We start from the raw sequence: 12,883 nt of genomic DNA on the forward strand, positions 1-12,883 counted from the left end.
CCTTAGGTCAGGTTATTGGTTTACATGTAAGTGTATACCAACAGTTAAATGTCGGCTTTAATTTCAGTTTACCCAGGCTCAGTAAACTAAACTTTTCATTTGAATGAGGCTTTGGGTTTTTCGTTTTATTTTTGGTAGAAGTTGTTTTTGATGTTATTAATACTAAGAATTCAAAGTATTTTTTATAGAGCATTAGCTCCTAATGTTTGAATTCTAAATTTTTTTGTGTGTGAGCCATAATATATTGAAGAAAAGCATGGAAAAAAAAATCGTGGATCTTAGAAAAATAGTATCAAACTAGTCAATGCTGTTACATATTTCTTAGCTAAAAGGATTGCTGCTCCTTATTGAGTTTGCCAGAGAGACTGAAAATGGAACCAATTTCTGGAATGGAGGAATGGAAGGGGTTAGGGACTGGCATGGAAAGGGCATGATTAGAAATGGGTTGTTTGTATAGTACAATATTTCCATCTCTGTAATGGGGAATTTTGGAAGTCTTTTGTATTTAGGGTCCCTGCACTTAGGGTCTTCCCTTAGAGGATTGTGCTTATTAGGTTGAAGAGCCTAAAGTTCATATCCCAGTTCTGCCAATTATTTACTGTGAGACTTTTAAATAGTTACTTGACTTCTCTCAGCCCTCATCTGTCGAGGGGATGCTGAAAGTATATAGAATTAGGAATGTGCTTGTCACTGTACCTGGTACGTAGTATACAATAAATGTTATAGTCAGTTCTCAATTAATGTAATACTAGTATATGGAGAACACTTGACAGACTTTTAAAAATAAAGCAAAACAAACCCCTTGTCAATTGTTTAGTAGCTACAGCCAGAAAAAGCAATTAAGGTAGTAGGCCCCAAAGGGAATATCTTTAATTTAAGGTCTGATTTCTAAAATGAAAGTTGAAAATATCAATAGATTTAAAATATGTTTCCTCAGAGAGTTGTAAGGAGTTGGATGTAGAAGTCCTTCCATGATTGGCTTCCTGTAACACGTCTGTAGTTTCCTGATTCTACTTCGTATCCTATAATCATGGACTTGTTTATGTGACCTTCCAAGCCCGTAACAAATCAACTGGCCAGTCTCCTCAGTAAGTACTTTTCTCTTCCGCAATACATAGAGGTTTACTTACCAACTTAAAATGTTTAAGAAATAGCACATACTATAATATTAATAATTGCTGATCTCTACTTTTAATAATTTGCTGTTAATATTGTTGAGAAATTTTCTTTCTACTTAGCAAGATCTGCATTAATTTGGTCTTTACAGCTAATGTTTCACTGAATAATATGGATAGTCATTGAAGTTTGTATCTTAGTGATGAAAATATAACAGATCACTTTTTTCCAAGCACTTAAATCATTTTCATGTTTAAAAAATTATTTTTTGCTTTAGTAGTCTTAAAATAACCACAAGTAATATTTCAAATGCAAGTTTTTCATTGACTTAAAGTTTTATAAGTATCTAATTCTTTATACATTCCAATTTTTTAACATTGTTTTTTAGCATGTGGTAGACATCCCACATATATAAGCTAAATAACTTTTATTGATATATGGTTATGTGTATTTTAAAATTTTTAGTAATTATTCATTTATTTTGGTAGTTTCCAAATGATTCATCCATGACAAAGTTTTCTTTTTCACTAAATCTGAATAAAAAATGATTTTTTAAAAACAGAAATATTAAGTAATAATATTGCTTAATTTCATGTGCTTAGCAATAATAAAATAAGTAGTGTGTGAAGAATAATATTTTGGAATCACCGAAATTTTATGTATAGTAAATGACTTAAACATAAAAGTTGTTGTGGTTGTTTTTAAGTATCCTGAATCTTCACAGTTCATGCGTATGTTCTGGAGGAGGAATAAATAGAGAAACAAGGCAGCCTCTAGTGGCTATCCTGCATATTACATTTACCTTTGAAATGATCATTGTAAGTCATTTATTAGTCCTTAGTAAGTGCCCAGGACTGTGATGAGTGCTGGAGAAAGCCTGTCTTGCTGTCCTGGAATCAGCTTTAAATGATAGAGACAGACATTACTACAAATAGTCAGAGTCATAGCCATATAATTGTAAACTGAAGTAAAGGTTTTCGCTTCTGATTTGGACTGCATAGTCCCTGAGGAAGTGATGCTTGAGAGTGCAAGGTAGGGACTTGACTAGGATCCCACTGTCACTATATAACAGAGCTAGATTTTTATGTTGGCTGTTACAGCTTCAGGGTCAAAGTTCTCAAATACAATTTTTGTTTCACTACTTCAGTAAGGTTTGGGGTAGTGGAAAATTTGTATTATCCTTTGACACATAAACTTTGATACTTTATATAGAAGAGTTGTGTAATAACAATGGAGAAAAGAAAGAACATAAGTCCAGGGAGTTATTTGTAAATACAAATGAAAGTGAGAAGTGATATACATATTTCCTTATATATAAGCATGAAAAGGAGAGTACTCAGGTTTCCATGGTAAAGAGGAGTGTTTAAATCAGTGTGAGCTTCTGTACATCTAGATATATACAGTATGTACTTAGTTGTAAATAGAGTTTAAGATCTAACTGAAATGATTTAAGTACTTGAAAAATGACTTACTTTGCATAACTAAATATGATACCTGGTAGATGGGGTCCTGAGCTAGACGACAGAAAAAAGGATAAGTGAATAGAATATTATGGATAATTTTGGAATAATAAATTTGACAGTTTGCATGAAATGGACAAATTAAAAGATACAACTACCAAAACTCACTCAACAAGTAGTAAATAATCATAACATCTCTCTGTATATGAAGAATTTATAGTTAAAAACCTTCCAACAAAGAAAACTCTGCGCCATTGGTTTCATTGGTGAATTCTGTTACACAAGAAAGGAAGAAATAATATAAATTCTACACAGACTCTTCCAAAAAATAAAAGAGGTAGCAGCACTTCCCAATGCATTGTCTGATACCAAAACCAGAGAAAAAAGAAAATTATAGTCTAATATCTCTAATAAATATTACTTTAAAATGCTAAATAGTATTTCAGGAAATAAAATCCAATAGTATATAGAAAGGATAATACTTAATGATCAAATGGGGTTTATTCTGGGAGTGCAAACTTGGTTTAACGTTTGAAATTCAATCAGCGTAATTCACCACATTGGGAGACTAAAAGAGAAAAACCGAATGATCATGATCATCTCAATAGATGCAACAAAAGCATTTGACAAAATCCAGCATTCATTCACAGTTTAAAACTCTTTGCCTATTGAGAGTAAAAGGGAACTTCTTTAACTTAAGAAAGGGAATCTACAAAACCTGGAAAACTGACAACTTTCACCCTAAGACTGGAAACAAGGCAAGGATTTCTGTTGTTATTACACCTATTCAACATTATACTAGAGGTCCTAGACAGTACAACAAGTGTGAGACATAAATAAAAAAGTATAGATTGCTAAGAAGTCCTTTTTTCACAGGTGACATAGTTATCTCTTTAGAAAATCAAAAGGTACCTACATAAAAGTTACTATAACTAATAATTTTTCAGTGTTGCAGGATACAAAGTGAATGTATAAAAATCAGTGGTAATTTAAGAACTAACAAGGGGAAATTGAAATTAAAAATATCATTTACAATAATATCAAAAAATGAAATATGTAGGGATGAATCACAGAGGCATGAGGAAACTTTTGAGGGTTATGGGTATGTTCCCTATCTTGACTGTGATATTATACACTTTAAATATATACAGCTTATTATAGGCTAATTATGCCTCAATAAAGTTATAAAAATGCTATAAAGAATATTATTGGGACACTTCAAAAATTTGGAGTATAGTTGGTAGATTAGATAAAAATACTGACGTTGAGTATACTGAAGTTGATAACTCTGCTGTAGGTATATATGGGAGTATCATTATTCTCAGGAAATAAACACTGAAGTATTTAGGGGTAAAGGGCCATAGTGTATGTAACTTATCTTCACATGGTTCAGAAACAATATTATGTGACACACACACACCCCCAAACCTCCCACCCGCACACATGGGAGGGGTAAGTTAAAGAGGTGAGGCAGGGACCAGAGAGGCAAGAGGGAGAAAATGATAAAGCAAGTGGGAAAAATGTTAACGTTAGATGTATATGGCTAAGGGGTGTATGGATGTTCATACCACTATCGCAGTTTTTCTCTGAATTTGGAATTGTTTGAAAATAAAAATGTTAAAAATCTATACTAAAGTGTTGTCATTTACAAAAATTCCTTAGGTGGGACACAAAATACAATCACCAAAAGAAAATTAATTGAACTTAATCAGAATTTAAAAGTACTGCTATTTGAAAAACGCTGTCTGAAAAGGGCAAAAAAAGAGGATTAAAAAAAGTTCATTAAATGCATGAGAAGTTGCTCAACATTATTGGTCATCAGGGAAAGGTAAATTAAAACCACAATAGGTTACCACTGCACTCCCACTAACTAACTGTAATTGGATATACTCAAGAGTGGGGGGAACATTATAACAATATATAAGAAATTATAAAGCACATTATACTTACTATAAAAGTAAATTCTAAAATGACATTGATAGCCAAATTATAGATTGTCAATAAAATAAAGTTTTAAAACACTTAAAGACATTGCTTGTAGATGTGATAAACAGTTTGGAAAAAGTTTGGTAGTTCTTTTTAGACGTTTAAACATTTGCTTACCATTTAACCCAGCAATTCTAATTCTGCATATTTATTCAAGAGAAATGAAAGCATATATTCACAAAGTCATTTACTGTTCATAGAAGCTTTATTTATAATAGCCCAAAACTGAAAACAATTCACATATCCATCAAGAGGTGAATAGATAAACAATTTGTAGTATATCCATACAATGGATCCTTCTCGGTATTAAAAAGGAACAAACAGCTGAATCACAGCCGTGCATGAATCTCAAAAATGTAATACTGAATGAAAGCAGATACAGTAAAGTACATACTGCATGATTCCATCTCAGTGACACTTCAGAATGCTAAAAATTAATCTTGCATCACAGAAGGCAGTGATTGCTTATGGTCAGAGCTGTGGGGACAGGGTTTGACTGCAGAGGAACATGGGGAAACTTCTTGGAATGATAAAAATATTCTATATCTTGATTCTGGTGGTTGGTTATATGAGTGTATATATTGGTCAAAACTTATAAAATGTAAAATGTCCATTTTTGTATATAAATTATGCTTTAATAAAGTTGATTGAAGAATTAAAAAATAGATGCCATTCATTAGAGTACGTCAGAAAAAATTTAGTAAGACTATTGACCTTAGAATAATTACCTCTAAATAAGTGGAATGTATTATAACAAGAACCCTTATACTCAAAAGAAAAACAATTGTATGAACTAGTGGTAATTTTTATTTAATATGCATATATTTAAAAAATGGTTAAAAACATAAATTAGTAGGTAATTTTTTGGATCTGAAAGAATTATCACAGGGCTCCTTGTTAGCATTGAAAAGTGGGCTACTAGATATTGTATTTTTGCATACATCTTTTGATTGCCTAATATCCCATATATCTTCAAAGACTTTCCTTGCTTTGGCTAGGTTCTTTGCCTCGTTCTTTGTGGTCCTACTAAAACATGTGGTCATGCGTATTCAACACGGACGTGTGGTCCATGTCTATTCACTTTTCAAATTCTGTTGCTGAGCATAATACTTGCAAAATACTAGGTTTTGAATAAATGTTGTTGAAGTAGGATTCATTTTAGCCAAAATTACTTTGCCATTCATTTTAATAAGTTCCTTAAAAAACATTGATTGAGCGCCTACTTTCTTAGTAGGTAGGACATAACAGTGGTGAACAAGGTATCAAGCCTTATGGGGCTTATATTCTAGCGGAAGAGAATCACTAAGTAAATTTCAACAATAAATACAGGGTGTGTCATTGTTTAAATCAGGTGAAATGAGGAAAGGGTCTACTTTAGGGTGGTGTAGAAACATTGAGGAGGCAACATTTGAGAAGATGGTGTGAAAAATAAGAAGGAGCCCGCCATGGGAAGAGCCAACTGAAGAGCCCAGAGATAGTTCGCTTGGAACTGAGCTGTTTCCCTGGATGCAAGACTTCCAGTGCCCAAAGCAGGGAGTCGGGGCGGGGGCGGGGGGGGGGCGGTGTGTCCCAGGCACAACGGGGTGGTCCAGCTGCTCCACTGTGCTGTAGGCTCCAGCTCTTCTTGCTTTCACAAGGGTTTTTAACTCCTGCAGTTACTCCACCTTTCTGTTGCAGCATTAATTTCTTTCTACATTTGAAATCATTCCTCAGCACACAGATCTAGTGTCTCCTAGCTGAGGAAAACCCTCTATTGGCCATACATCAATTTTCATTTAAGCAAAGAACTTTTCTTGAGACTTAGCATTCTCCCAAAGAGCTGTACTCATCCCACTGTCTTTCCCTCCCTGACCTCCCATTTACTTTCGAGCAAGCACGTTCATGGGGCTTACCTCTCACTACTCTGTTGAAATTCCTCAGTAAGGTTAACAAGGACTTCAGTTTGCTTCCCTGCTCTTACTCCAGTCTTTAAGTGTATCTGATAAAGTTGACCACACCCTCCTCTCTTGAAACACTGATATTAATAATAATTTCCGTGTTTGAAATCTTGTCCTTTAGAATATTCTGCTTAATGTCTCCTTTTTAATTCATCAAATTTAGTTTGTTGTACTGTGTGTATTTGAAGGAGGGCTTGTGAGATAAGCAAGAGAAATATATATTGCAAGTGTTTAATTAATTTATCATTAGGAGAATCAGTATTCAGCTGAAACAATTATTTCCATATATAGCATATCAAAGGCCTTAAAGATGTTCATAGCCTTTGATTCAGTGACTGTACTTATAGGTAGTATCTTAAGCACATAATGTGAAATGTCTGAAAAATTAACAAAAATTATATATAAATTTAGATTAATCACATCGATACTTTTAATAGTAAAAACCTGCTTAACAATATGGGGGTGATCAGGAAAATTAAAATGCACCCATAGAATAGAGTTATGGTAATGGTAAATGATGTGTAGGAAAAGGTGGGTTTTTTTTTTTTAAATAACAGAAATGTTAATGTATAATAAAGGAAAAAATCTATATAAAATTGTGAGCCTCTATAAAAATGTAGATAGGATAAAAATTGTAAGAAACTGTAAACAGATTTTTCTTTAAGTAGTAGAATTGTAGGTAATTTTTCTATATTTCCAAACTTACCACAGTGATTTTATTTTTATAATCAGATTGCTATTATTAAGATGGGAGTTGCTATGTGGTCAAAGCTCATAAGGAAAATACATATTTATTCTGAGAGTGTTGCCTTAGATTGCAGAATAGCATCTACTCAGTAAGGGACTTTCATAATTTGTGGAATATCTTTGATATTTAGTTGACTCTTGATTCTCCCAAGAAAAAAGTGGCCCATAATTTGACCATTTTCTCTGTTTTATTTTATTATTTTATTATATGCTTGACTTTGATAAGGTTTTTTTCCCCAATGTTTCAGTTTTTTTGTAGGATATTTTGCCACCCTTTCCTTTCATAATGTACTTCTTCAGGCCAGGAAGAATAAGATGTATCTGTAATTAAATTAACTCATGTTTAGTGTTTTTCAGCCAAGCGTCACTATGTATAACTAATGCAGTTACATTACAAGGACAAGTTAGAGTACTTTGCTGTTATTTATAATCTGGATAGAGATTCATCAACAAAAGCAAATTGCAGACTGGCTTGAAAAGCACTCCCCTGGACTCCCATTGATTTAGGCAGTTAATGGTATACTTTAAATGTGTTATTTAAATGTTTCACATTGCTTAGTTTTCCTTCCCTAAGTATTTGTAAGCTCATCAGATTTGTGACTGTGTCACTTTGGTGGTCTCTGTAGTTCCCCAGCACACAATTATGCGCTTAATACGTGCACAGAACATTTTTACTGAATGAATGAATGTAACCCTCTGCTTTTTTGTATTGCTTCAGGGAACTAAAATAAAGTGTTCCCTTAATGAGTGTAAATCTTCTGAAGCAAAGATGAAATTTAACTACTTTTTCCTTCCCCGACTAAATGGACAAAATGCATGTTGTCTGCTCAACTTGGTGATAGTCAAGAGAAGCTAAAACTGTCCTGAGCTGATAACCAAAAGTCAAAAAAAAAAAAAAAGAAGCACACATAGTTAAATAATGTTAAATTCTGAGAATATCAATGGTTGTCACATGGGTAACCAAGACCACCATGAGTTATATTTTCTATCTTATACAGGATTTGACTTGACTGAACCCTAACTCATTTTAGGACTCATTTAATTCTTTCTTTCTTTTTTGATCCTATGTTAGTTTTTATGAGCTTAGTATGCATTTAAGTTTATTATAAATAGTTTATTGGTGCTAATTACTTATGATACTTGAACTTTTTGCTTGAGTGTACTTTATCATATTTTATTTCTGTATTATCTCATTATTAAATAATACTTGTTACCATCATAAATAAAGGTGAAGCTGTGCTATGTAATATTTTAAAATATACAATCTATATGTAGTCATCAAAATAAGTGAAAATATATATGATTGCACTAAGGCTTACCCAAATTTAATTTTGTTCCCTCTTTTCAGTTTTTCTTGAAGATTAGTTACACAGGATATGCTGCTGTACATTATTTTGGGATTGCTTATACATTTGGTGTTCTTCGCCTCTATCTTTGACATTTATTTTACATCTCCTTTGGTTCATGGAATGACTCCTCAGTTTACGCCATTGCGTCCCCCAGCGAAAAGATTAGTGCTGTTTGTTGCTGATGGCCTGCGAGCAGATAAACTTTATGAATTAGATGAAAATGGAAATCCTAGGGCACCATTTATTAGGTAAGCGTGTCAACTGGTACAAAGACATCTTTGGAAAATGTTATGCTAATACTGTTTATCTCATGTTGGGTAGAGGAGTGATGATGAGAAAGAGAATAGGGCACATATAAATTGGCCTTTGCCATAGAGATTAGCAAGTTTATTTCCTTCTAGGAGTTATTTCTCTTATTGTGGAAGTTGATATCAGGTGAATCGAAATGAATGACCTTAGCTGCTTGGCCTAACTTGTCCTAATTTCTGAAACCTGGCTTACAACTCACTATATTGTCCTTTTCTTATTAATGACAAGCATAAATATTAGTGAATTGCCAACTACAAAGGTGTTAAACTAGAAAATATAGACTTCAACTCAAAATACATCTTCTATAAAATATATAAAGCCCTTCCAAGTCTATATCACTACATAATGTAATTTTTGGATTTTATTAAGTGGCTTTGAAAAGAAATGTTTAATTTTGGGGGCTTAGGGGACTCCTGCAATCAACTGTTCTTTTTCTGATTCTATGGCAAGCCCCTCAAAAGCCCTTCCTAATGCTGTTGTAGAGAGATTAAAACTCAAATTCAAATGGAAATTTATCTAAAATCGTCATCTTTCTCCTGCCCCATCATGATTTCTTTCTATCTCTTTACCCTATTTCAATTTTCCTTATAGTACTACTTAGCATGTGCAACTTCCACTAAGGCTGGGACTTTGTTTTATATACCACTTTATCTCTAGTTCCTAGAACATATAGGCAATTAATAAATATTTGTTGACTGCTAGAAGAATGAATGAACCTGAATTCTATGTTGAATTTCCAGGAATAAATTTATGGTGCCTCAAAGAAATGCATAATATACTAAAGTATGCAAATAAATGAGCAACTCAGGGCAGTAGGAAAATAAGATCAAGCCTGGGTTAAGTTCAGTACACAAAAATGTGTAACATAAATTTCTATGGATAGTTTAAAAATTGGGGTGATATATTTGGTTGAATTTCTTAGGTGTCGAAGAAAGGAGAGAAATATAGTTCATTGCAAAATTAATAAGATATAAAATATACTGGTTGTTAAGGCAAAGGCAAGGCTTTCTGGTGCCACTTGCTTCTCCTTGGGGTGTTACATAGAGGGCAAAGGGCTCACAGTTGATGTTCCTTGTGTTGTATGCCATTCTAGCTTCTCCTAAACCTTTTTTTTTGAAAGGTTTTACTTGTTCCTCACTGTTTTTTAAAAAATATGATCTGATCAAAATGTTTTCAACAGAAGTATCCACACTTCTTTATACCTTCCTCTCTCTGTTTGAGTTCAGTTTCCATTACATAACTGAAGAAGTTAAAAAATATTTCTCCCTCAGCAGGTGGTTCAATGGTTTTTTAAGCCTTTTATTTTTATGTATATATTTGACTAAAGTTGGTTTTATTATGAGATGTCAATATTAAAAGTACCTAAACCAGCACTTTTAGATACTTTCCTACAGAACATTTTGAGAATTGAAAGTTGTTACCAATGAATTAGTGTTTTATAACTTGTTGCTCTGCTGGCCTTTTACCTGCAACAGCATTACTGATAGTTTTGCATTTTCCCCCAAATTCTGCAAATCACTGTTAGACAACTTAAAGAATGTTGATACATTTTAGCAAAAGAAATTTTGGCCTGTTTTAATCTCAAATTTAGGTAGATAATTTAACCACCATCACACCTAATAAAATGTAACATTGACAAAATAATATTGTGTATATCAGTGATTTCTTATGTAACATACCATTTCAATACTTTGTGGCTTTAAACAATAATGGTGTATTTTGTCTTGTGATCCTGTACAGTGGTTGAGTGGTTCTTTGTCTCACCTGGGCTTTCTTGTGCTACTGAATCCAGCTGGTGGGAGGGATAGGACTGGGCTCAAGTGGGATCAGAAAGGTTGCTTTCCTTCTTAAATTTTGACTCACTCTTTTGACTGGATTCCTTCAGTAATAATCTTATTTTTCTAAAGCCTTAACAGAGCATTTGATCATAGTCTGTGTTAACTATTCATCTGTAACATCTTTTAGGAATATCATAATGCATGAAGGCAGCTGGGGGATATCTCACACACGTGTGCCAACTGAATCTCGGCCAGGCCATGTAGCCCTGATAGCAGGGTTTTATGAAGACGTCAGTGCAGTTGCCAGAGGTATTGTCTATTTAGATGACTTTATCACATGAAAAATTTATTGCAAAAATATTGCTTCTTTAACACTGAATCATGACACAAAGTGAAGTATGTTTTGAGATACTTTTTTTTGGCCATGCTGCGTGGCATGTGGGATCTTAGTTCCCTGACCCGGGACCGAACTGATGCCCCCTGCAGTGGAAGCATGGAGTCTTAACCACTGGACCACCAGGGAAGTCCCTGTTTCGAGATACTTTTGACAAGTATTTTAGCATGCCTAAGTCACATAAATACAAACTGGGATTGACTCAAGAATTAAGCTTTAGCTTTTTATCATCCTGTGCTATTGATGGAATATGATTGGATGGATTCATGGATTTCCTAGATCTTAACACTCGAAAGGTCAAAAGTGATTCTATATTTTAGTAAGAAGTAAATTATCTGTTGTAAGCTTTTTAAAAAAAATTGTAATATAATACATGTAACAAAATCTGTTATTAGTTTTGCATTTGTTCTACAATTAATCCTCATTGTTATTATTTGAAAAATACTTCTTTAGGGGATATACTAATATTTCATCATGTATATATTACTTTTGTCATTGTTTGCTTTTTTCTCAATTACCTGAAGGATGGAAGGAAAATCCTGTGGAATTTGATTCTCTTATTAATGAAACCAGGCACACATGGTGCTGGGGGAGCCCAGACATCTTGGCTATGTTTACCAAAGGTAAAAGTCATTGATTATATTTCCTCAGCTACTAAATAGGCAATAAATCAATATGGTAATTTAAAATATATACTATATTTTATTGATTTTGAAATACATGGTTTTACATGTTTAACATCTCTGAAATAAGGGTGTATATTGCAATAGATAGACATGTCAGTTTGATTTTTTTCCTTCTTAGTTGTACTTGAAATGTTGAATTATACAGTTTTTAATACCTTGGATTCGATGAAATGGTATATGTATGACTCTTAACATCTAATAGCTTTTTAATCTTGGGCAAGTTAGATAACTTCTTTGAAGTTCAGTTTTCTTTTCTGTAAAATGTGATAATAATTTCTATCTTCTAGGTTTGTTTTGGGGATTAAATAAGATAATTCATGTGAAACATTTAGCAAAATGCTTATTATGACGATGATAACTCCTCATAATGATGATGTAGATGTCTGGTTCATTTTACTTTGATAGATTATTACTAAGAAGTTAGTAGATAGTCACATAAAGATTTAAATGTTAATATTTATAACTTCTATTTGCATATATTCAGGATCATGCCATTTGGATTTGTTGTATGTGTTGTATTTCTGCATGAATCTGCAAGTATTCGAACATCTCTTGATTAGAAAATTCATTTACATTATTTTCTAAAATCAGTTGGATTCCATTTGAATTTTATGTCATTAAATGCTTTTTAGTGAGAGCATTATGATCATTTCACCTAATGAAAAGGTTTACACTTAGTCAAGAATATAATATAATAATTGTAATTACTAAACATTATTATAATATGTCTCAAAAGTAAAACAGATATTCAGAATTTTCTGTATGATAGTCACAGAACATTATTATGTAGAGCAGGTCAAAAAACTCATACTGCTTGCCATTTATATACTCCCTTCTTTGGAAAGCAGTTAAGCTTTTTGGGGGACTGGTGGTAGTGAGGATGGATTAAGTTGCTATGGTTACCAAATTTACCTCCCTACTTCTGACTACAGTTGATAGGACAGGACGCCTGGAGATAATCGAATAAGAATGTTCCATTTCTTATGGCAACCCACAGACCCACTCAGATCTTTACTTAGAATGTGGGAAGTAGAATGGCTGAACAGTAGAATAGTATCATTAGAGCTAAGCTGATATTATAAGAGATTTGTCATTATTTTGTTATATCTCTTACTTATGAG

The 12,883-nt window shown here is 33.0% G+C and overlaps 1 protein-coding gene across 1 annotated transcript in view; it reads left to right on the forward strand.

Annotated features, from left to right (window-relative positions):
* Positions 1-934: 934 nt before the first annotated feature.
* Positions 935-12,883, forward strand: part of PIGN (phosphatidylinositol glycan anchor biosynthesis class N) — a 107,394-nt gene continuing 95,445 nt past the window's right edge. The window contains exons 1-4 of the mRNA XM_065889663.1: positions 935-1,088; positions 8,595-8,843; positions 10,870-10,991; positions 11,601-11,699. Coding sequence (XP_065745735.1) covers positions 8,623-8,843; positions 10,870-10,991; positions 11,601-11,699 — 442 coding nt within the window. The 5' untranslated portion in view covers positions 935-1,088; positions 8,595-8,622. The remainder of the gene's footprint in view (positions 1,089-8,594; positions 8,844-10,869; positions 10,992-11,600; positions 11,700-12,883) is intronic.

The sequence above is a fragment of the Phocoena phocoena genome, chromosome 13 (assembly GCF_963924675.1).
Source record: "Phocoena phocoena chromosome 13, mPhoPho1.1, whole genome shotgun sequence".
Lineage (NCBI taxonomy): Eukaryota > Metazoa > Chordata > Mammalia > Artiodactyla > Phocoenidae > Phocoena > Phocoena phocoena.